Here is a 23,119-nt window from a genome sequence, read left to right as displayed (position 1 = left end):
ATGCGTCCCAAGGCATGGAGTGTCCTTCCGCCTCTCGGTTAAAAGCAAAGGGCATTCATTTGCGTAGTTGATGGGAGGAAGCATTCCCGCCGTTCCCCAAATCGCTACTGGCGTTCGATGAGGTATATTCCATTCGTGGGGGGGCGGGAAGTGAGAAAACGAGAGGGTTTATTTTTCCCCCTCCTCCTACAGGACCGCATCGCCGCCGCGGCTGCGAATCCCTCCGCCCAAAGCAACTCGAGGGAAACAAAACAAGGAGAAGAGCGGGGCGGGCGGGCGGTCACGTGACGGAAAGAGGGGCGGGGCCCGGGGCTGCTCGGCTCTCTTCCGAGCGGACTCCATTTTGATGTGGGTCTGAGGCGCCTCCGGCTCGGCTGCCCCGCGGAGGTCTCCGGGGCTTGGGGAGCGGGAGGCGATGGTGCCGCTGCTGCTTTCGCGCTGACGCCGGGCCGGGAAGGACGGGGAAGGTCGGGGCTTGGAGTGGGCGGAAGGCGGCTGGATGGGTCGGTGAGGACGGGGCGCCTCGGCCGTTCGCTGCTGTTGTCGCCACCGCTGAGGGGACAACCGCCCGCCGCCTCCCATCACTCCAGCCCCTGGCCTCCCTCCTCCGTCCCTTCCGGGGTCCGGAGAAGACGAGAAGCGGCGCCCCTGAGGAGAGGTATGTCCAGCCGCGAGATGGAAAAATGGGGGGGGGGGGGGTTGTTAAGCCTTTTGTAGCGTCGCTTTCTTCCTTTAAAAGCGTAAACCCCTGTAAACTGCTTCCTATTCCGAAAATCGGCTGAGCAAGGAGTGCTCCCCGAAACCCACGAAATATATATCATTAGAACAAATCTGGCATATTTACCAAAAAGAACCCCCCCCCCAACAAACGTTTAAAAGCTGCTGTGTCCTGCCTATTTTGATAGTACGTTCGGGGTGATTGTGTATTACACCCCCACCCCCGATCTATCGATTGTATTTATTTTTAGGAGTTGTTTTATTTTTTAAGTACATGAAAAAGACTTAACAGGCTATGCATTTATGTGTGGTGATAGTTCCAGATTCCATAGCATGCATATATATATATATATATATATGCTTTCGTAGATTTTCACGGGTACAGGAATGCAGGTTTTGGTGTCCTCGGGTGTCTTTTACACGGGAAGACACCCGAGGACACCAAAACCTGCATATATATATATATATATATATATATGAATGAAACATTCATATGAACTGTCTATATATATATACACACACACACCCACACACCCAAAAAGGAAGAAAAAGTCAGGGCCATGAAAACAATTGCAAAAGCAGGTACTGGAATAAAATGTCAGAATGCCAGGAAGAGGAAATAATTGGCCGAAGGCCTTTTTGTTTTTGTGCACCCTTGTCCTCGCCAGTTTCTTTAAACAGTACTATTGAGGGGGGTGGATGATGCAGCTTGTTTGGAGATACATTTTTATTTAATGTGTCCTGCTGTGTTTGGGGAGGGGTGATTTGTGTGTTTACGGTTTGCATTCTTTGTTGCGATGTGAACCACTCTCAGATTTACAAAGTTAAATCTCTGCTGGGAGGGGGAAGGGTGAGATTGAAGGAGCGTTGTGGGTGTCCTGTGAAGAACGGATTTTAAGAGAGCTGAGCCGATTGTTTATTTACTTATTACAATTATTTGTACCCCTTTCGGATCCAAATCTTTTCAAGGCAGCTTGCAAGTAACATGAAGATAAATGAGTAAATTGCACAGTAACAGTATCAAACTATGACAATCCACCAGTATTAAACTAAAGCAATGTACCAAGGCGATACTGAGGTGGTCTCTGCCTGCCTGCTGCTCACCTGCAAGGATATTTTCATTTTCCAAGTGCCTCTCAATCACTCTAGTAAGCCTTGGTGCAAAATAAGGCAAGCCAGTAATATAATAAGGCAAGCCAGTAATATCCATATGAAGGGGAGGAGCTGATCGGGAGTGGAGCGCAGTGATTGGGGGGGGGGGTGAGGAGACAAGGCTCATGAGGGACGAGCCCCATTGAAAGCTTTTGTCTGCCACAGATCCCGGGAGAGCTTTAATGGGAAACAAGTTTTAGAAAGGGTTGGAGGAGGCTGACAGGGATGTAGCTTTGCTTAAGAGGGTGAGGTGTCCTGTGGGGTGAAAGGATTTTTTGGTGATGGAAAGTGATCTGTAATTGGGAGGGCAGAGCCCCCCTGGACCTTAGGTAGGATTGCTGGCTTGGAGAGGCTCTTGATGGTATGGGTTGCAAGGGATCAGTGGGAAATGAGCCAAACCCTATTGCTGTGTTAGTTACAGGTAGGTAGTCATGTTGGTCTGCCATAGTCGAAACAAAATAAAAAAAATCCTTCCAGTAGCACCTTGGAGACCAACTAAGCTTGTTTCTGGTATGAGCTTTCGACGAAGGCTCATACCTATTGCTGTGTGTTTGGGAAGAGTTTGCTTGAACTCTTCACTAGGGCTATGGAGGTGAACAGAGGACACCAGAAAGTATTTTGCAATAACTGTCCAGGCTTTAATAGCTGGGAGGAGGCATGTAGAGCTGGACAAGTGCGTCATGGGTTGGGGGAAGGCCCCATGTAAGTTCCCCAGAAAGGAGGAAATGGTTGCATGTGGGATAAGCGGGAGATGTTGGGATGTGTATTTGAGGGGAATGTCTGTGGCAGTGCTGTAGGTGGGGCTTTCAAGAAAAATATCAGCGGAACAGAAATAGAGAAGTAGGGCAAAAAATGAGAACTGAGGGAGATTTTGGCTGCTTTCACATCCAGCAAAGAGGATTAAAAGGGATCTCTTGTGTTTTGAGGTGCTCTTGTGCTAGATGTAGATTGTGCAGAGCAATCCTTTTCATCTTCTGTCTAAAGGGCATTTTCTTATCCAAACCCCAAGCTGTTGGTTGAGAGTGAAATCCTTGATGTGTTTTACAGGTTTTGTGTGTGAGGGCTTAGCTGAGGATGGCAGCAGATGATCTAGACCTTGGGACAAATGTTTTGATAGTTTTCTGTCCGTCCCTCCCTGCCACCACCCACCCATCTCTGCTCCCCAGATTTTTGTTGTTGTTTTGAGGTTGAACAAAGATTATCCCTTTGCTTAGGGTGGAATTGAAAACAGGCTGACTCAAAGTGAGTGATTGGGTGTGTGTGTCTGACAGATTACCTATAAGGAATTTAGATTGTTATTTTTTCTTTTGTAACGGTCTAAGGACTAGAAACAAACAAATTAATTTGAAACCTAATAAGGGAAGAGTAGCAAGATACTGCAAGGCTCCCACTGTATTGGGATCACAGGAAAGCCAGATGGGTAAAAGCCAAAATTTAGCAGGTAGAATTGCAGATTTATATGCTTAAGGGGTCAGGGGAGTTTATTAGAATGCCTTATCATTTGGGCAGCCTGATATCATTATGCCAGGTTACTCAACAGTAAGCTGTCTTTTATTGTGGTGGGTCTGCTTCCCAGAGAAATATTCAGAGTGTTGTAGCCTGATGATGTTTCTTACTGGTGAGTCTGTATGTCTATTCCGCTGCTGCCCCCTTCAGTCATTTGGAAGCTGCTTCCACTGTGTGTACGTGACAGCATTCAGCTATGCTCCCCCACCCCCACCCCAGTCAAACTCCCTATGCAATGGCCTCTTAGTCAAGCACTGGGTGAAAGGCCCAGGTTTTCAGCTGGAGAGAGAGGAGTGTTTTTCCTCTCCCATTGCATGGTTTTAGTATGATACACTGTAAACAGTTTAGATAGATGGGCATGTGGGCAGTTCAGAGAAATGTGTCATCTGAAATTGTCAAAGAATACTATGCTCTTTAATTGTTAGGCTTGTTATCTCCCTGGTCTCAACACACACAAGTTGGGTGAATTGGAAATACAGCATTATGGTGATTATGTTGTTGTTGTAACACACATTTAACCTCTGAAATGGATGTAATTTTTCCCTCCTGAGAATGTTCATATTGTCTTTCCTTCCTCCTTTCCCCTACTTTCTAAGATGAAGGACATTGGAGTTGAAGAACAGATGAGCAGTTGGCTCTTCAGGCAGCTGAAAATCCATTTGGAGCAAGAATGGAAATACCAGCCTCGGGAAAAGGGGCTTAGCTTGATTGAGTGCACTGTTGAGGTGAGGAAAAGCTTTTTTGTGGGTCTGGGAATTAATGATTCACATGACTGAACTATGGTTGCATGTGAGAGATTTGATAGGGAAATGACCAAAACCATAGATTTCTCTTCATGTAGCTTATTAAATATATATTCAACCTTCTCTCAAAGGAACTCAAGGTGGACTATTGATTCTCTTCCTTCCCCTTTTATCCTTACAACAACCCTCTGAAGTAATTAGCTCTAGGTCACCCAGTGAGCTTCATGGCTGAATGGGGATTTGGAACTTCCAGCTCCTAGTCCAGCACTCTAACCCCACTGGCTAGCTTGTAGGACTGGTATTAAAAGTGATATAGGGTGTTCAGATCACATCACATACAGTTGGCTTGATCAGATGTAGCACTCGCAATGTAGAATGATCACTGTGCACTCGTTCCTTTCCTTGCTTTGCTGAATCTATCATGCTTTGTTCCAACAACATTACACCCAAACTGCAAAATAAATATTCATTTTGTGGCTTGTAGTCCAAGATTAAACCAGGACTTCTTTTGAACTGCATTTCATTTCTCCCCAAAGGTTCCTGTTCAAACTTAGGTTCAGAAGAAAAGAAATTGGCACATACTTCATTCTATATATTGTGTTATTTTAAAAAGAAATTTTGGGTTGTATCCAGTTAAGTTGTCCTGTTGGTGCAAAGACTTCCAGTGCTGCAACAGAACTCCCCACCCCCGCAAAAAAAAATCTGTTATTGACAAGCTGTTTGGTGAATCAGTGACATGTTGAGCGGAAAGGCCTCCTGGCTTCTGGACAGCTTAACTATGGAGTATTTGCCTGCACTCTTCATCCCCACTCCAAATCGCCATGAGGTTGGCTGTCACACCACATCAGAATGTATAGATCAGCTTCTAAGACATTTCTGTGCAGTGTTTATACATATAACACGAAGCTATTTCTCTTGCTACACAGAATGAAAACGCCTTATGTCCAAGACTGAGGAATGCAAAAGTTGAAGATCTCTGGAGTCTTACCAACTTCTTTGGGTTTGCCACAGAAACATTTGTCTTGGCAGTCAACATCCTAGACAGATTTTTGGCACTCATGAAGGTACATCTAGAAGGAGCAGCTGTATGCATTTTTGCACATATTCAGTAACAATATGTTTCTATTGTCTTTGGCATTTGTTTTTGACTTTAAGGCAATACGGTAATCTAAGATAATTGCCTTATTATAGGTGTGTGACAGAAACAGAAAATAGCATTCCCACGTTTTCCTTGTCTTCCTCAGTTCCCTGTCTTTGTCTCTGACTTTTTTTGCTCCAAAGCCAAATTGCAATCATATTACACTTCTTAGTGAGGTTATCTGAATCTATGGCACCATTCCAGATGATACTCAGTGAATAATATTGCTGAATTTGTAGTAAATGCCCACTACCAGCAGGAATACTGTTACAGGCTGAACTTACTAAACCTTGTCCATAGTACGAGCCAGCTTTTTACTATAAGGGTCTTATTGTTCTAGGCAATAAGGGCATGCAGCAGAACCCAGATAATTATGAATGGATTTTCAGTACCTTTTTTCGTTATTTGCCCATTACACATTGCTGCTAGGTAGCTTACCATCCATGCTACTATCTGTTCCCAACGTTCTTTTCCTTCTCCCTAGGTGAAACCTAAGCACTTGTCCTGCATTGGGGTCTGTTGCTTCCAGCTGGCTGCTCGAGTGGTTGAAGAGGAATGCAACATCCCATCCCTCCATGATGTCATCCGGATTAGCCAATGCAAATGCACTGTGTCCGACCTGAAGCGGATGGAGAAAATAATCTCAGAAAAGCTGCACTTTGACTTCAAAGCTACTACTGCCTTAACCTTTTTGCACTTGTACCATACTATTGTACTCTGTCATACCTCAGAAAGGTACGTGTGGGATCAGTCTTATTCCCTGTTGTTCAGTCGGTAGTTTGAAGCCCTCATTCTGTCTGTTAGCCTTCTGGGTCATCCCTCTCCCATTGCTGCCTGTACTTGCCTGCTTGCTGTGGCTGCAGATGCTCCAGTTATTATTTCCCAATAATATGTGCTCATGCACAGTGAGATAAGGAAATGCAGCCAAGATTGGAGATCCCGTAGTCTCTACAAGATGAGTGGGAGCAGTCAGGTGCATTGAGGGTTGCAGACTGGGAAATAGGATCAGTGCACTCGCCTTACATTTTGAGTAACACTGCAGGCATCTTAGCTGAGTTGAACTCTGCCACACTGCTAGATAACCCAGGTTTACATTTTCCCATCTTGTCCCTTGTATAGGAAAGAATTGTTGAATCTTGACAAACTGGAAGCACAACTTAAAGCTTGCAACTGCCGACTAGTCTTTTCAAAAGCAAAAGTAAGTAAATAACAGCAAAGCATAGGAGGAGTATGGGCAATATAATGAATGGCACAATTATACTTTGCCATTAAATTGGAGATGCTAGCAAACATACAAAAGTGATAACAGCATGAAGAATATTAAGTTGGCTTTATAATCTCAGTAGTTTGTCTACTTATAGTGGGTATGAGATCAGTCTTAATTTGCCATTGCCACCTCTTTCTCATGGTACACTCTGGAATGATCCCCGGGGATAAAAAGGAAATATTACTATATCATTAATGTGAAATGTAAAACAGTCATTTACTTATCTCTGTACTATGGCTTTTATGTGTTGTTGGTGGTAGGAGTAATTTATAATTTAAAGCAAAAGTAAACCTGAAATGGGTAGTTGACAGGCAAAAGATGGAATCCAGTAATGTGTTACTGAGCTAGATATGTGTATTTTTACTTTCAGCCATCCATCTTGGCCTTGTGCCTTCTGTCCCTGGAAGTGCAGGCTCTGAAATCCATTGAATTGTTTGAGATGGTTCTGTATGTTCAGAAGCACTCAAAGGTAAGAGATTCAACCATTTTTGCTTGATATCACTTGGACTCAGCAATCCTAATACAGTGTGCTCCTCTGAATTTGGGAATTAGTTTCCAAATGCATAATGTAGGGAGATTGGGATGGTCACATGGCTGAAAAGCTTTGAAATAGCTTTGCAGAGGCAAGTATCAGAAGTAAAAGTGTAACAAGGACTCAAAAATGAAAGACATTCCTATTTTACCCATCTTGCATCATATGATTCTATACAGGAGACATTCGTTGCAGTATGAGATTTCACATACTTCATCTGCAACCGCAAGCATTCTCTAAACTGTCATTAACTGCAGTACCTCATCAGCTCACACAGTGCCAGTGCTGGGATTTCAGTTAAATATGTAAAGTCTTTGAAGATGTGGTGTGTGGTTGAATTTGCAATTGAGACTAAGTGGGGGTCTTTTAAATTACTGTTCTTTTGTAGGATCTTAGCACAGTATGTTGGGGAAACTGTTTGAGAACTAGGCCCGAAGTGAAAGTTGAGCTCAGCTGACACACAGAAAGTGTTTCAGAATGCAAACACTGCAGTGTGTTTAGGCATCCAGCATTACTGGTGGTGAGCTTTTCAGCACATCCCTCAGACTGCGATTCCAGTTGGTCTTTTTTTGAACACAAGCCCCATACTTTGGTTATTGTGGATGAGATTACAGGCATAGTGGATTTGTAGTAGAGGTCTCTTGAATGAGTACAAATAAATATGAGCGTCGTCTTCTTGTTTTTAGATAAGTGACAGCGATTTGCTCTATTGGAGAGAGCTGGTTTCAAAATGCTTAGTGGATTACTCGTCTCCTGCCTGTTGCAAGCCAGACCATAAAAAACTAGTTTGGATTGTTTCAAGGCGTACTGCTCAAAATCTTCAAAACAGCTACTACAGTGTTCCTGAGTTGCCCACAATCCCAGAGGCTGGATGTATTGATGAGAGTGAGAGGTAGGTATATATCCCATGGGGCTTTCTCTGCTTACCTGCTCATCTTTCAAGTAATGGCATCTCAATAAATTTAATGGTAACTTTCTTTTGTGGCATGTGTGTAATTTAAGATCAGATGATAACCAAGTAGTATTGGTTTGTTAGCATTTCAAATATTGGAGCTACATTTACTATCTTGGTGGATTCCAGATCCCATAAAACCAAACAGCTTGTTTTGCATCCGTTGTGAGGGTGTTTACATACATTTGTGGGGAGGAATTATACCTCAGAGCACACTTCCTTTTACATGTAGAAGGGCTATTGATTTTGCAAGCAAGTGGAAATCACTACTGCAACAGCAGTAGTACAATCTTAATTCTTGAACTTAACAAGTGATGAAAACATAGATAAATTTTAATAACTTACTGCAGATTCTTTGGAGTACAGTGGTACCTTGGGTTACAGATGCTTCTGGTTACAGACTTCTAACCCAGAAATATTACCTCGGGTTAAGAACTTTGCTTCAGGATGAGAACAGAAATCGTGCAGCGGCGGCACAGCAGCAGCAGGAGGCCCCATTAGCTAAAGTGGTCTTCAGGTTAAGAACGGACCTCCAGAACGAATTAAGTTCTTAACCCGAGGTACCACTGTACTATAATGTGGGTCTCTCTGACAGTAAATATTTTGAGGAGACTACAAGCACTCTGTGCTGTTTAAATTGGTTTAAAGCAATGCTGCATTTTGAATTGGCCAGTTAAGCTTTGAGGCTGCAGGAGTTGGTTGCTCAGTAATGAAATATGAGACCAATGTGCAATAAGACAGTTGGCAGCTGTGCAGACCTTGATTGACCTTATCTAAAGTGAAAGAACTTACTTGAATTATAGCAGCTGACACTGCTTAGTTAAAAATTGTAGACAGTGATGAACATTTTAATCACTTGAGAAACTGATAATCAGAGTCAAGTTCTTGTTGATTTTGTGCTGGGAATTCTGTGCATAATGTCATTAACAGACCCCTCACACCATGAAAGCAGAATCTATTCTTAATGCAGTTGAGTGCAGTGCAGACTGCTAGGGAATGAAAAATAAATAAAGAAGCACTCATGCTATGAAATGTGATGCAAATAATGCAATCCAAAAGCAGAAAAAGACCCTCATAAACAGTGTCTATTTGGGGTGGGTTTTTAAAAAATCATTTTTTACTTATGTGAACTGTATATAACTCTTCATATTTTACCCCCTAGTGAGGACTCCTGTGAAGATATGAGCTGTGGAGAAGAAAGTCTTAGCAGTTCTCCACCAAGTGACCTGGAAAGCACCTTCTTCTTTGACCTCAAGCCAAAATCAACTCCGTGTGCTAGGCTGAGCTTTTAATGCATTATAGTACCATAGGCAACAAGTATCTAAGCACCCTCTGTACCTTGACGCAAAGTCTCATGCAGTACCCAAAACATACACACCACTTACTGTGGCAAAAGTCAAATGTAGCAGGGTTGATCCAACCAGCCATTTAGGTCTTTATCCAGTGAGGAGCATGAACAAGTGCACACTGTTTGTTAGCAGGCTATAGAGAGCTGTAAAGCTTGATATGTGCTTGAAAGCCTTGCTGAAATTAGAGGTTGAATATGGGGAACTATTTTTGGGATAGACTGAGTTACAAAGAAGTGTATGCTTGTTTCTGTCTGGACTGAAGTACTTTTAACCAAAACTTTAGTTGTGCATTCTTTTTTTTAAGAAAGGAGGTTCTCTCTCCTTTTTTTTTAAGCTTTGTGGAATTTCAGGAAGTGTATTAAATAAGGAATATGCTTGTGTTATTTAGGGATGAATAATGTCCCCTTTTAAAGTGAAAACCAGAGGGTAATCTGGTTCAATGTGCCAGGTATATTTTAGTGTTAAAACTTCTCAAGGGTCGGCTTTCCTATCCATTTTAGGAACTGAAGTGTACTCAGAAAACCTTAGTGTTAATGTGAAAAAGCAAACTATTAAATTAGAAATTTTTGACATTCAATGTAAAGTCTACTTTCCCTTTATACTACTACTAACTCCTGTAGCTTTTTTCCAGTATTTTACATTGTCATAAATAATTTCTTAATCATAACACGTTTGCATGCTTAAGTGAAAGCTGTTAGCGGAAAGGCTATTTGATTATGCAGAAGTGTTGGTAAATGTGAAGTTGATGAAAGTGGTTGTAATGACACTTAATTGCTTGCCATTTTCTTTTTTCTTAAAGCACAGACTTTTATGGTTGCTTTACTTAATATTTTCAAATATATGCAAAGTGAGCAAAAGAAGAAATTTACTCCATAGTATAATAATGTAAAAGCAATGTCATGGTAGAAATGAAGGGGCTGCGTAAGTTAGGATTTTGTAGCATTGTGTGGCCAACGTGTCTAGGCTGAAGTGCAGATGTGAATGGTGATGTATGGTGTGCTCTGATTTTTATAAAGGAAAAAAAAGTTTACAAAAATTGTGTAAAAATGTAAATTAAAATCTGTATAAAAACTTTAAAAAACAAAATAAGCTGAAAAATATTGTATTTTTACAGTGTGTATGTAACTTTCATGTATGTTGCATGTAGATATTAATTTATTGTATTCTGTATATGATATAAATACTGTACATTGAAGATTTGCCTTTTTGGTACTGCAAGCCAGAGTCTCAAAAGATGTTTTCTGAAAGCTATTTTCTCTCAAAGATAACTCAGATCTCTTTGCTTCAGTTCAATAAAACCAAATGCTTTTCCTAACTAAGTCTCAGCTGTGATTTTGGCAATCAGCATGGAAATATGGCTGGGAATAAGTCAGAAATTCCAGGATGTCCTTTTTGGAATATGATAGCTTTTTATCAATTAGAATATAAGTAATGGAAACAAAAACTTTCTTAATGGGGAAATGCGCTTCCCTGAATTTAGAGGCTAACTTCTAGACCCATGGAACAGATTGGCTCCCAGGACTTGGCAAAAAAAATGTGCAGGAACCGTCCTAGGATTTAAGGGTTAGAAAGATTTAATTATTCTATATAGATTAAATTGAGGATATTTGGGTCACCCCATGATCCACGCCATATGATCTTATTGCTTTCAGATACTTGGGGAAAAAATGATTATTTACTTAATACAATGTATTACGCTAACGAATCATGGCATATTATTCTATGTAAAAATGGCTACCTTTATAATTATATATATATATATATATATATATATGCAGGTTTTGGTGTCCTCGGGTGTCTTCCCGTGTAAAAGTTGGGGTGTCTAGGCGACGTTTCGACGAGGTCTCACTCGTCATCTTCAGGCTGGTGCTTTCGGCTTCTTGTTACTGGAACAGAGCGGGATCTCAATGTTTGAGTTCCTATAAATACTGTAGAGGGGGTGTGGTGTCTAGCCTCCAATGTTCTGGGCAGAGAGGAAGTTCCCAGGCTAGTGTGCCTTTTCTTCTTTTGTTCCTTAATTACTTGAGAGATACCTTGAGTGATTTCTTGAGTGATATCCTGAGTACCACTTAGGTGGGTCATTAGGTGTGGATTAGTTGCTAAAGTCTTTGTGTCTTGACCTCTTGAACTTTGTGAAGAGTTTTCACAAAGATAGAGATCGAGATAGAGAAACACCCTCACAACATGAACAAGCGTGACGACACATCCCGCTTGCCAGACATCTGGAAATTAGCCCTCCCCACAAAAACTGACACCAGATCCAGAGGCACACAGAACGCCAACACCAATCAACCACACCAGACCCAAACCCAGACCCTCTCCACAGATGAATTACTGACACCATCCAGTAGCCAATCCATGGTGGCACCTCCGGATGCTGCACCCCCCTGCAATCCCTACACAGATCTGGCTGACACAAGCCACAAAACCACAGCTCGCCCCTATACACGAAGCCAAGCCAAAGCACAACTAAGTGCAATACAGCCATCTTCTCAGGAAAACTCTTCACAAAGTTCAAGAGGTCAAGACACAAAGACTTTAGCAACTAATCCACACCTAATGACCCACCTAAGTGGTACTCAGGATATCACTCAAGAAATCACTCAAGGTATCTCTCAAGTAATTAAGGAACAAAAGAAGAAAAGGCACACTAGCCTGGGAACTTCCTCTCTGCCCAGAACATTGGAGGCTAGACACCACACCCCCTCTACAGTATTTATAGGAACTCAAACATTGAGATCCCGCTCTGTTCCAGTAACAAGAAGCCGAAAGCACCAGCCTGAAGATGACGAGTGAGACCTCGTCGAAACGTCGCCTAGACACCCCAACTTTTACACGGGAAGACACCCGAGGACACCAAAACCTGCATTCCTGTACCCGTGAAAATCTACGAAAGCAAATATATATATATATATATATATATAAATGGTCATGCTCAATTGTCTCCTATCTTGCTCACATAGAGATTTCTGATTAACTACCCCTACAACAGAAGCAACACTTTCAATTTATAAGTTAAGTAACTGGTCAAAACATTACAGTCAAAGACAGCCCTGTTACCACCCAGACTACCTAAGGCCTGCATGATTTTTCTGAAATCTTAGGGTGACCAGGTGGCCAGGTGAACTCCATTAGGGAAAAATAAGTCTTGGTCAAAAGTGCAGGGCAGGAGATGTTTTCATTCCCTGAACAGGAGGTAGGAATCTTTATTCAAAGGCCACAACGTAAATTCATCTATACTAAAAGGATTCTGTGTGGTGTTGCCTCTCAGATACGCAACTCCCAAATAGCTTGACAAGGAGAGCTGCAACTTGAAGAAGGGGAATTTGGGGGCATATATATATTAAAAGGGCATGTAGGAAATTGGATTACTGTGGAAAGTTGAGAGCATTTACTTACTTGATGCAATTTATGAATCACAACCTATGAAACTGAACTGTAACAAGGCTACCTCTGCCCAGAAAGGGGTCTAGTTCCTAAATCCATAGAGCAAAACACTCCCAAGACAATGCTGGGTCTAGGAGAAACCCCAGACTAGAATCATAGAGAAGTACAGTCTTATCTCATGTTACATTTGCTTCAGGCTGCGCATTTTCAGGTTGCGTCCTGCGGCGACGCAGAAGAACCGGAAAGGGTTACTTCTGGGTTTTGCCACTCGTGCATGTGCAGACGCACAAAATGACGTCATGCGCAGAAGCGGCGAATCGTGATCCACGAATGCGCAGACGTGGGTTGCGTTCTTTTCAAGTTGCGAACAGGCCTCTGGAACAGATCCTGTTCGCAACCAGAGGTACCACTGTAGAGTTGGGAAGAATCATCTACTCCTGCCTTCCTCAACCTTTGGGTCCCCAGATGTTGTTGAACTACAAATCCCATCACCCCTAAGTAGCAAGGCCAGATCTCACGGATGATGGGAGTTGTAGTCCAACAACATCTGGGGACCCACAGGTTGAGAACCGCTGATCTAGTCCAACCCCATGCAATGCGGCTAACATTTGCCCAACATGGGGCTCGAACCCACAACCTTGAGATTTAGAGTATCATGCTCTACCAACTGAGCCAGAAGCTGTTAATGTAAAACTGGTTCCTTTAGGATGGGAGGGCTGCCCCACCCAAAGGCGTTGAAACCACCTAACTTGGTAGATGAATCCCACCCCAGCCCACCATTCTCTTGTTAAGAGGGAGCCAGATTCTGCCGGGTTTTCCTTGTCCTTTAAAAAGAGCTAGGGGCTAAATTTGACCCTTTGGCCACCTTCATTTGGCCTTTGAGATTCTCCCAGGCCACGCCCCCTCTCCCTAGGCCACACCCCTCTCTGCCCCCACCAGCCCTGCTTTGCACCTTGCTTGCATGCTTATGCCTCCCAAACAGCATGGGAAACAGCCCTACTAGAAAAATTAACCTATAAACTGAAACTGACACTGGGACAAATAGAAGAAGACACCTTCACCCTGGTACGGCTCCCCTTTATCACATACACAGCCCAACAAGACAATGACAAAAATCCACCAACAGCATACAAATCAATGTGGCTAACCTGATCCAACTCCTTCATGGATCACTGCCTTGCCGGGGCTTGAATAACTCAGAGAAGCTATGACAGTGGCGTAGCGAGGAGGGTGCAGGGGGGGCCGGCCGCACTGGGCGCAACATCTGGGGGTTAGGGTTAGGGTGCGCAAATCCACGGGTTAGGGGGCGCAAATTACTTGCCTTGCCCCGGGTGCTGACAACCCACGCTACGCCACTGAGCTATGAGCTATGCCATGCAGGGTGCACTGCAGATGGTGACAGCAGTCACGAAATTAAAAGACGCCTGCTTCTTGGGAGGAAAGCAATGACAAACCTAGACAGCATCTTAAAAAGCAGAGACATCACCTTGCCAACAAAGGCCCGTATAGTTAAAGCTATGGTTTTCCCAGTAGTGATGTATGGAAGTGAGAGCTGGACCATAAAGAAGGCTGATCGCCGAAGAATTGATGCTACATAAAGAAGGCTGATCGGCAAGTCCTAGGCTCTGTGGTTTAACCCACAGCGCCACCGCGTCCCAAAATTTAAACCCAAAAGTCAAGTTGCATTGGCCGGGAATCGAACCCGGGCCTCCCGCGTGGCAGGCGAGAATTCTACCACTGAACCACCAATGCTATACATGTGACATGTTAATCACATGTGATGACTTTTACAGTCGTTGTGTTTTGCTGATTTTTCGGCTGCAACTGTTTTATGGATGATTTGTTGTTTCGTGTGATTTGGGCTGCATTTGCGATGCTCTATTACCGCATTGCTATTTATTGCTCGTGAGCGGCTTTGAGAGTCGTCTGAATGAAAAGCGGCATAGAAACAAATTCCTTCTAACCAAGAATAAAAAAACCCCTACCTTCGCAGCGCCGAGCATGCGCCGTGCGGCACCATGTAGCCCTGGCGCTGCCCTCACTTCGCATCTCCTGCCCGCTTCCCATCCGCTCTCGCTCTCCTGGCGAAGCAGGACGAGGAAGGGCAGAGGCTGGGGCTTCAGTTCCGCAAATGCGCATGCGCTTCCCCGAGCAGCTCCTGCTTCCTGCAAGCGGGGAGATTTGCTTTCCAAATGCTGCAAAGCAGCTTCGCGGACCTTCTTCCCCGGAGCGACCTGCGCGGCGGAGTCACCCTCACAGGTACCCCTTCCTGCAAAGGTCCTGCTCCTGCCCTGCTTGCTATTCCTCCCCATTATTTACTTCTGCTCCCTCTCCTTCCTTGAAGGAATGGTCATATCCGGGCTAAATGCACATAAATATAAAGGTGGGCACGTGGGCACATGAAATGCACGCAGCTCAATGGTTGTTTAGTCGTTTAGTCGTGTCTCTTCGTGACCCCCTGGACCAGAGCACACCAGGCACTCCTGTCTTCCACTGCCTCCCGCAGTTTGGTCAAACTCATGCTGGTAGCTTCAAAAACACTGTCCAACCATCTCATCCTCTGTCGTCCCCTTCTCCTTGTGCCCTCCATCTTTCCCAGCATCAGGGTCTTTTCCAGGGAGTCTTCTCTTCTCATGAGGTGGCCAAAGTATTGGAGCCACAGCTTCAGGATCTGTCCTTCCAGTGAGCATTCAGGGCTGATTTCCTTCAGAATGGATTGGTTTGATCTTCTTGCAGTCCATGGGACTCTCAAGAGTCTCCTCCAGCACCATAATTCAAAAGCATCAATTCTTTGGTGATCAGTCTTCTTTATGGTCCAGCTCTCACTTCCATACATCACTACTGGGAAAACCCAGTAGGGGACCTTTGGTATGATGCCCCTATTTTCATTGGAGAAATGCTGGAGGGTATGGAATAGGGTATGCATAGAGCCAAGAACTGTAGAATTGGAAGGGACCCTGAGAGTCATCTAGACCAACCCCCTGCAATGCATGAATCCATGACAGCTGGCCACCCAACCTCTGTTTTAAAAAACTTGCAATGCCGAAGTTTAGTCATCGTTAAGAGCGGATTTCTGTCAATCCTTGTTTGCGCGCGATCTGCTTCTGCACAGTGACAGTCCCAGCTCCTTCCTTCCTTTCCTTGCCATTCTTTTCCCCCAAAACACTTCCTGATTCTCTGCTCCATGTCCCTGTTGCTGCTGCAACTCTGAGCTTCCAACAGCAGGGACAGCCCTCTAGTTATTCCCAAACAGATCCTTCTCTTTCAGCAGCAGAGGGAGGGTGGGGTCCCACCCTAGGCAGCTCCCCCTCTACTCCCAAACCATGAGACCCTCCTCTCTATCCCCCCCCCCCGGGCCTTGCCTCCCAATTTATTCCCACCCCCAATCCATTCACTACTCCGTCTTTCCTGTTCTTTGCTTGGGTCTTATTTTACCATTTATATAACAACAACAACAACAACAACAATTTATTATTTATACCCCGCCCATCTGGCTAGGCTTCCCCATCCACTCTGGGCGGTTTCCAACAAAATATTAAAATACAGTAATGCATCAAACATTAAAAGCTTCCCTAAACTGGGCTGCCTTCAGATATCTTTTAAAGATAGGATAGCAGCTTGTTTCCTTCACATCTGAAGGGAGGGTGTTCCACAGGGTGGGCGCCACTACCGAGAAGGCCCTCTGCCTGCTTCCCTGTAACTTGGCTTCTCACAGTGAGGGAACCGCCAGAAGGCCCTCTACGCTGGACCTCAATGTCCGGGTAGAAAGATAGGGGTGGAGACACTCCTTCAGGTATACTGGACCGTTGAGGGCTTTCTAGGTCAGTACCAACGCTTTGAATTGTGCCTGGAAACGTACTGGGAGCCAATGTAGGTCTTTCAAGACCGGTGTTATGTGGTTTTGGGGCTGCTCCCACTCACCAGTCTAGCTGTTCTTTCTGTGTAGATTCTTCTCTCTCAGTGTATTGTGTGGCTCTGACCATTTGTGAGTGTATGCTAAAGGTGACTTAGGCGTGTGTGTCTCCTCATTTGTTTGTGTGCATGCACGCAGGCTGTGTGTTAGAACTCTGTGTCTGATTTCTTTTTCTATGTGTGCGCACAAAAGGTGTGAGTTTGGAATGCGTACCTCATTCTGTGTGCATGCACGCATGCCTGAAGGATGTGAGTAGAATTGTGCCTCTGATTTTTTGAGTTAAAAGTGTGCGTTAGGAGTGTGTTGGGAATGTGCCCTGTTCTGTTCTAACGTTATGCGTTAGAAATGTGTGCCTGATCGTGTTTATGGTTCTGCATGTCTGGTCCTGCCTGCTGTCGAAATACAGCCTCTGAGAGGTTTCCACTTAAGTAATCTGACCCTCAGGCAGACAGAGGTTTCCCAACCTGTTCTTGCACGTAACAGGTTGGGGGAAATGGCATCCCTGCCCAGGCAGCTCACAAGACGAGACCCGCTGTCAAATTGCATTATGTGCCTTCTACACCGTTCTCTCAGATTCCTAGTTTCCCTGCTTCTGGCCGTGTTTCCCAAGGTGCTTACAAAACAAGACAAGGAAGCTCCACTAATCAAAAGCCAGGCTTCTGCTTTAATTGTACAGTCATACCTCAGGTTACGACACAGGTGGCGCTGTGGGTTAAACCACCGAGCACAGGACTTGCCGATCAGAAGGTCGGCAGTTCAAATCCCTGCAACAGGGTGAGCTTCCGTTGCTCGGTCCCAGCTCCTGCCAACCTAGCAGTTTGAAAGCACGTCAAAGTGCAAGTAGATAAATAGGTACCGCTGTGGCGGGAAGGTAAACAGCGTTTCCATGCACTGCTCTGGTTCGCCAGAAGCGGCTTAGTCATGCTGGCCACATGACCTGGAAGCTGTATGCCGGCTCCCTCGGCCAATAAAGTGAGATGAGCGCCGCAACCCCAGAGTCGGCCACGACTGGACCTAACGATCAGGGGTACCTTTACTTTTACCTCGGGTTACAGACACTTCGGGCTGCACGTTTTTGGATTGTGCACTGCGCCGAACCCAGTAGTACCGGAACAGGTTACTTCTGGGTTTTGGCGCTTTGCATATGCACAGAAGCGCTAAATCGCGCTTTGCACATGCGCAGAAGAGCCGAATCACAACCTGCACATGCACAGGCATGAATGTGTCTCCCGTACGGATCACGTTCACAACCCGAGTGTCCACTGTACAGGCAACTCCCCACTTGCACACGATGTACTTCTGTGCAACTGCGAACACATGCAGCACAGGGAACCCAGAAAGGGAAGTGGACTCTCCGCAGAGCCCAAAGGGCCTCCTTGCGAGGCCTCTCCCAGATGCTCCCCACTTCTAGGTTCCACTTCCGGGTTGGCAGCACTTTCCTGTGCTCAGTCACACACAAGCAGACCATGTGCTAGTGGGGAGCTGCTTGTATTATTATTCTTTTAGAATCATAGAATCATAGAGTTGGAAGAGACCACAAGGGCCATCGAGTCCAACCCCCTGCCAAGCAGGAAACACCATCAGAGCACTCCTGACATATGGTTGTCAAGCCTCTGCTTAAAGACCTCCAAAGAAGGAGACTCCACCACACTCCTTGGCAGCAAATTCCACTGTCGAACAGCTCTTACTGTCAGGAAGTTCTTCCTAATGTTTAGGTGGAATCTTCTTTCTTGTAGTTTGGATCCATTGCTCCGTGTCCGCTTCTCTGGAGCAGCAGAAAACAAATTTGCTTTTCACCCTTCCTTAAAATCTGAGATGTTGGTCAGCCTGGAGAAATCTGCTTTGTGGCCCAATTTCGAACCCTTGCCAATGTTTGCGAATATGTTTTGGGTAGTTTTGAATTGCTTTTAATAGGCTTTCCACCTTATTTTAAATTGTATCGTTTTGACATTTTGATGTGTGCCACTCTGGGCTACTTTTTTTTTATTTAATAATCTTCATTAATTTATACTACATACATATACAAAGAATTTACAATCTCATACTACAAAAAGAAAATTAAAGAAAAAAGAATTAAGAAAAAAGAAAAGAAGAAAATACAGAAAAAAGAAAGAAGAAAAAGCAGATTTACATGCATAAAAACTTAATCTTCCTAATACTTAAATAAACACTTAAATAAAAAAGACTTCTGACAAAACGAGTCTTCCAATCGTTCTCATTGTACTGTTTATACTGTTGCTGTTTTCTTCGCACATTTTTATTTTCTTTAATATTGTTCTCATCTACTCCACAAACGGTATTTGTTGTGTTTACAAGTATCACTCAAGTTTTGCTAATATGGTGCGGTTGGTACAATATGATCATATATAAACTGGACTACTTTGGGTGGCATGCAAATTGAATACCGTATTTTTCACTCTATAGGACGCACTTTTTCCCCTTCAAAAATGAAGGGGAAATGTGTGTGCATCCTATGGAGCGAAGATGCCATAGCCCCGTGACCCTCTCCCGGCTGGAGAAGTGACGCGTGACTATGGCAGCAGCCTCTCCGCTGCGCCTTTCCACTGCTCCCTGACCTGCTCTTTGTGGCTGGTGGTGGGCTTCCCCCCGCCAGCCCCAAAGAGCAGGTCGAAAGGAACCTGAAGCCTTGAGAGCGAGAGGGGTCGGTGCGCACCGACCCCTCTCACTCTCCAGGCTTCCAAGGTAGCCGCCTGAACGCACCTTCAACAGCACCTTGTTTTAGAGCGGGAAAACAAGAGGGGGAAAATTCTCCCACTCTCTGCGCAGCGCTTCCTGCCGCTTCGCTGAAGGGGTGTTGGGCAGAGAGTGGAAGAATTTTTTCCCCTTGTTCTCCCCCCTCTAAAACAAGGTGCGTCCTATTGTCCGGTGCGTCCTATGGTGCGAAAAATACGGTAAACAAAGAAGCATGGCCGGCAGGCCAAAGGGTTCCTCAAGCACTGGGTAAAATAGCTAGGCCCTTGCAAAATGCTAATACCAACTGACCTTTCTCTGCCTCTTACTGTCTCTTAAACAGGGTTGTTTGCTACTTATGCAGATCTCTTTTGATTTGATTTGCATCTGAAGAAGTAGACAGCAAAGCAGGAGCGTCCGTGAAGGATGGGATCCGCTTCTTGTTTTAACGCCCCCTCTCAAAGAGACCCAAATATGGCGCCACATCAGACATTCAGGAAACGAATCCTTTCCGGATTCCTCAGGAAAGAACTCCTATTTGGTGCTGCTTTCGCCATCAGGCTCGCTCTTGTTTTCTACGGAGTTTATCAGGACAGGACGATGCTGGTGAAATATACGGACATCGACTATCAGGTCTTCACTGATGGCGCCAAGTACGTCACGGAAGGGAAATCTCCCTACCTGAGAGCCACTTACCGTTATACTCCGCTGCTGGCCTGGATCTTGACCCCAAACATTCACTTGACTGATCTGTACGGAAAGATCCTTTTCGTTGCTGGGGATATGGTTGCTGCTTACCTCATCTACGAGATCCTTTTGCTCAGAGGCCTAGGGGACAGGGAGGCTTGTGGCTGCTGTGCCTTCTGGCTCCTCAATCCCTTGCCGATGACCGTGTCCAGCCGGGGGAATGCCGAATCTCTTATCGCAAGCCTGGTCCTTGGCACCATGTACTACGTGGAGAAGAGGTGCTTGGTGACGGCGGCCGTTCTTTACGGCCTCTCCGTACATATGAAGATTTACCCGGCAACCTATGCGTTGCCGTTAGCCCTCCATCTGCAAAGCTGCGGGAACCCCGAGCGAAGAGAAGCAGACGTTTCGAAGCGGAAGCTCTCGCTCGCCGGCGACTTCCTGCGGCCTCTCTTAAGGCTGTTGTCCAGCCGCGACGTCCTGGTTTTTGGGACGGTGGCCGGTTCCACCTTTGCAGCCCTGGGCCTCGCGTTTTACCTCCGTTACGGCTGGGAGTTTCTGGAGCACACCTACCTCTACCACCTGACGCGCAGAGACATCCGCCATAACTTCTCGCCTTACTTTTACATGCTGTACCTGACGGCGGAAAGCGAGTGGAGTTTCCCCCTCGGACTTGCGGCCTTCCTCCCGCAGCTCCTCCTCCTGCTGGTCATTTCCTTGGCGTATTACCAGGATCTTGTCTTCTGCTGCTTCCTGCACACTGCGGTGTTTGTGAGCTTCAACAAAGTGTGCACATCCCAGTATTTCCTCTGGTACCTTTGCCTCCTTCCACCTGTGCTGCCTCGCTTGAGGATGTCTTGGTTATGGGCTGCCACGCTTCTCCTGCTGTGGCTTCTTGGGCAGGGTCTGTGGCTGGCGCCAGCCTATTTTCTGGAGTTCAAAGGGCAAAACACTTTCTTGCTCATCTGGCTAGCAGGCTTGCTCTTCCTCCTTATCAACTGCACAATCCTCGTTCAGATTATTTCTCACTATTGTACGGCGCAGATGACCAGGAAAGTGAAGCAGCGGTGACTCCTCACAAAGGAGAAAACCTGCAGGTGTTTCTCTGAGAGGAGTTATTTATTGAGCAAGACTGGGTAACAACAGACTTTTTAAAAAAAGTTTGGGGGATTTCTTTTTCGGTATCGTTTTTGCACCGTTTTGGAAACTCTCGCCCTTTGTTTTGAGAAAGGTGAAGGCTTTTTTTTTTGAGGTCTGCTTCTTTTGAAACATGACTACTGATGTGTATTCATTTGTTACGTAACTAGTTCCCATTTCTTTCTTTCTTTCTTTCTTTCTTTCTTTCTTTCTTTCTTTCTTTCTTTTTAAATAAATGAATTTTATTAGTATTTTCCACACAACAACAACAACAACACGAAAGATATCAAAAGATAACAATACACAACACTCAAAAATCAACATTCGAAAACTAAAAAAGACCAAAAAAACCCAAACAAATTCATATCTTACAAGTTAATATTATAAACACTAAAACAACAACAAGACATTGACTTCCATCAATCCCACAGCACCTCCTTTATCTCTCATTCTGTCTTCCTGTTTTCCTGTTTTCTTTATCCTCTCTAGCCTAACATCTAGATATAAATCCTTCTTTCATATCCTTTCACTTCACAAGGTTATTCCTGACTCAGCCATATTTCTGCCCTCGAACCTTGGCTTTTGAGGTATTCATTTAGGCACTCTCATTCTTTTTTTACTTCACTTTTTGGTTTTTGTCTTATTATATCTGTCAATTTGGCTAATTCTAAGTATTCTGAGAGCTTACATAGCCACTCTCCCCTAGTGGGTAACTGATTCCCTTTCATACTTAGCCACCGGGATTCTTGCTTCAGACATTGCGTATAAGAAAAAATTAGTTTTGTCTTTTGGAATATCGCCATTTAAAATTCCTAAAAGGAATGCCTCTGGCCTTTTACTATATGATATTCTTAATATTTTCTTTATTTCTTTGTGGATCATGCGCCAAAATTTCCCAATTTCGGGGCATGTCCACCACATAAGGTAGAAGGTTCCTTTTTGTATCTTACATCTCCAGCACTTATTATTATATGTTTTATTCATTTTTGAATAAAATGAATAAAACTGGTTCCCATTTCTACTGCATTGTACTGTTCAGATAGTTTAACGGCACTTAATGTCAGGAGCTGGAGTCTGGAGTAGGTCGGCAATAAAAAAACCACAGGTATCAGGGAAGTTCACTCTTTATTAAAAAAAAACCAAAACAGCTCAGGCCTAGTATCACAGCAACTCTTCTCTGTAGGTCTGGCCCCAATGAGGCAGTTGCAAGGACTGAAGGTCCTCGCCTTCCCACCTCTCTCTAAGACTCCTCCTCTCCCTGGTTATTCCACAGCAACAGCAAGCTGAGGCTCTGTCTAGTCTCTCTTTGCTCTGCCCTCTTCATTCCTCTATGGGAGACCAGGGAGGAGAGGTCGCAGCAGGAAAGGAAGACTCCCTGGTTTCTTCAGCAGCCTGTCTCATCTCCGTCTCCTGGTCCCCCTCCTCTCCAGCCTCTGATTCTGGACTGCTCTCTGCCACAGCCTCTTCCTGCTCACTAAAGCCTGTTGCCTCTCCAGCTTTCGACACCATCTCCTCCCAGTCTGCCCCTTCTTCTCCCTCTGACCACTCATCGTGGTCTCACCACCAGTCCCCTGGCTCAGAGCTTTCTTCCCTAGCTGGTGCCTCCCACCATTCCTCTGTGTCCAGCACAGGTGTAATATGTGCAAGTCCAGGTGTAATATTATATTTGCCCCAAAGCGCTGACTGGACTCTCCGCATATGAACAAGCCCTTCTCTGTGTTTCCCACTTGTGGGAAAATGTAGGGGCCTTGGTCAGGCAAGAAGGGTCTTGTCAGTGTTGGCCCCCTTGCCTGTGTTCTTTCTAGGGAGACACCTAGCACCATCTCTGGCAGCTTTTAGGTACCGGGCTAAGCTTTTTCCTGTTTATCCAGGTCTTTTGTTAATTAATAATACTGCCTCCTGTGGTGGTGCTTATCTTTTAGATAGATAGATAGATAGATAGATAGAT

The 23,119-nt window shown here is 44.8% G+C and overlaps 2 protein-coding genes and 2 long non-coding RNA genes across 5 annotated transcripts in view; 2 read left to right on the top strand and 2 right to left on the bottom strand.

The window, feature by feature from the left end:
• LOC310852915 overlaps positions 1-23,119 on the bottom strand; it is a 38,579-nt gene that overhangs the window by 3,751 nt on the left and 11,709 nt on the right. The window lies entirely within an intron of this gene.
• On the top strand, positions 221-10,671 carry CCNG2 (cyclin G2). Of its 2 annotated transcripts, none has more exons than XM_083756796.1 (8): positions 221-658; positions 3,972-4,100; positions 5,045-5,182; positions 5,741-5,991; positions 6,376-6,454; positions 6,894-6,992; positions 7,742-7,947; positions 9,170-10,671. In XM_083756796.1, exons 2-8 carry the CDS (start codon positions 3,972-3,974, stop codon positions 9,297-9,299), a joined length of 1,032 nt encoding a protein of 343 aa, XP_083612922.1. In that variant the 5' UTR covers positions 221-658; the 3' UTR covers positions 9,300-10,671. The 2 variants fall into 2 exon arrangements, with proteins under 2 accessions (XP_083612922.1, XP_083612923.1); XM_083756797.1 differs by lacking the exon at positions 221-658 and adding an exon at positions 2,920-3,111.
• PIGM (phosphatidylinositol glycan anchor biosynthesis class M) lies at positions 14,876-21,366 on the top strand. The gene is made up of 2 exons (XM_083756703.1): positions 14,876-15,002; positions 19,691-21,366. The coding sequence occupies exon 2, from the start codon at positions 19,774-19,776 to the stop codon at positions 21,103-21,105; it is 1,332 nt and encodes a 443-aa protein (XP_083612829.1). The 5' UTR covers positions 14,876-15,002; positions 19,691-19,773; the 3' UTR covers positions 21,106-21,366.
• LOC310852959 lies at positions 21,191-23,099 on the bottom strand. The gene is made up of 2 exons (XR_014568484.1): positions 22,194-23,099; positions 21,191-21,354 (listed from the first exon to the last, which is right to left on the bottom strand). It is a non-coding gene; the product is annotated as an uncharacterized lncRNA (long non-coding RNA).

The sequence above is a fragment of the Podarcis gaigeae genome, assembly GCF_964106915.1.
Source record: "Podarcis gaigeae genome assembly, chromosome: 9".
Taxonomy (NCBI): Eukaryota; Metazoa; Chordata; class Lepidosauria; order Squamata; family Lacertidae; genus Podarcis; species Podarcis gaigeae.
The sequence above is the reverse complement of the archived record's forward strand: the minus strand, read 5'-3'. Positions and strand labels throughout refer to the sequence as shown.

What these genes read in the sequence shown, in the direction of transcription:
- PIGM (XM_083756703.1), top strand. Translation starts at nt 19,774, where the DNA reads ATGGGATCCGCTTCTTGTTTTAACGCCCCCTCTCAAAGAGACCCAAAT.
- CCNG2 (XM_083756796.1), top strand. Translation starts at nt 3,972, where the DNA reads ATGAAGGACATTGGAGTTGAAGAACAGATGAGCAGTTGGCTCTTCAGG. An exon ending in TAGTCTTTTCAAAAGCAAAA is followed by an intron (nt 6,455 to 6,893) that starts GTAAGTAAATAA and finishes TTTTACTTTCAG; the next exon opens with CCATCCATCTTGGCCTTGTG. An exon ending in TGTATTGATGAGAGTGAGAG is followed by an intron (nt 7,948 to 9,169) that starts GTAGGTATATAT and finishes TTTACCCCCTAG; the next exon opens with TGAGGACTCCTGTGAAGATA.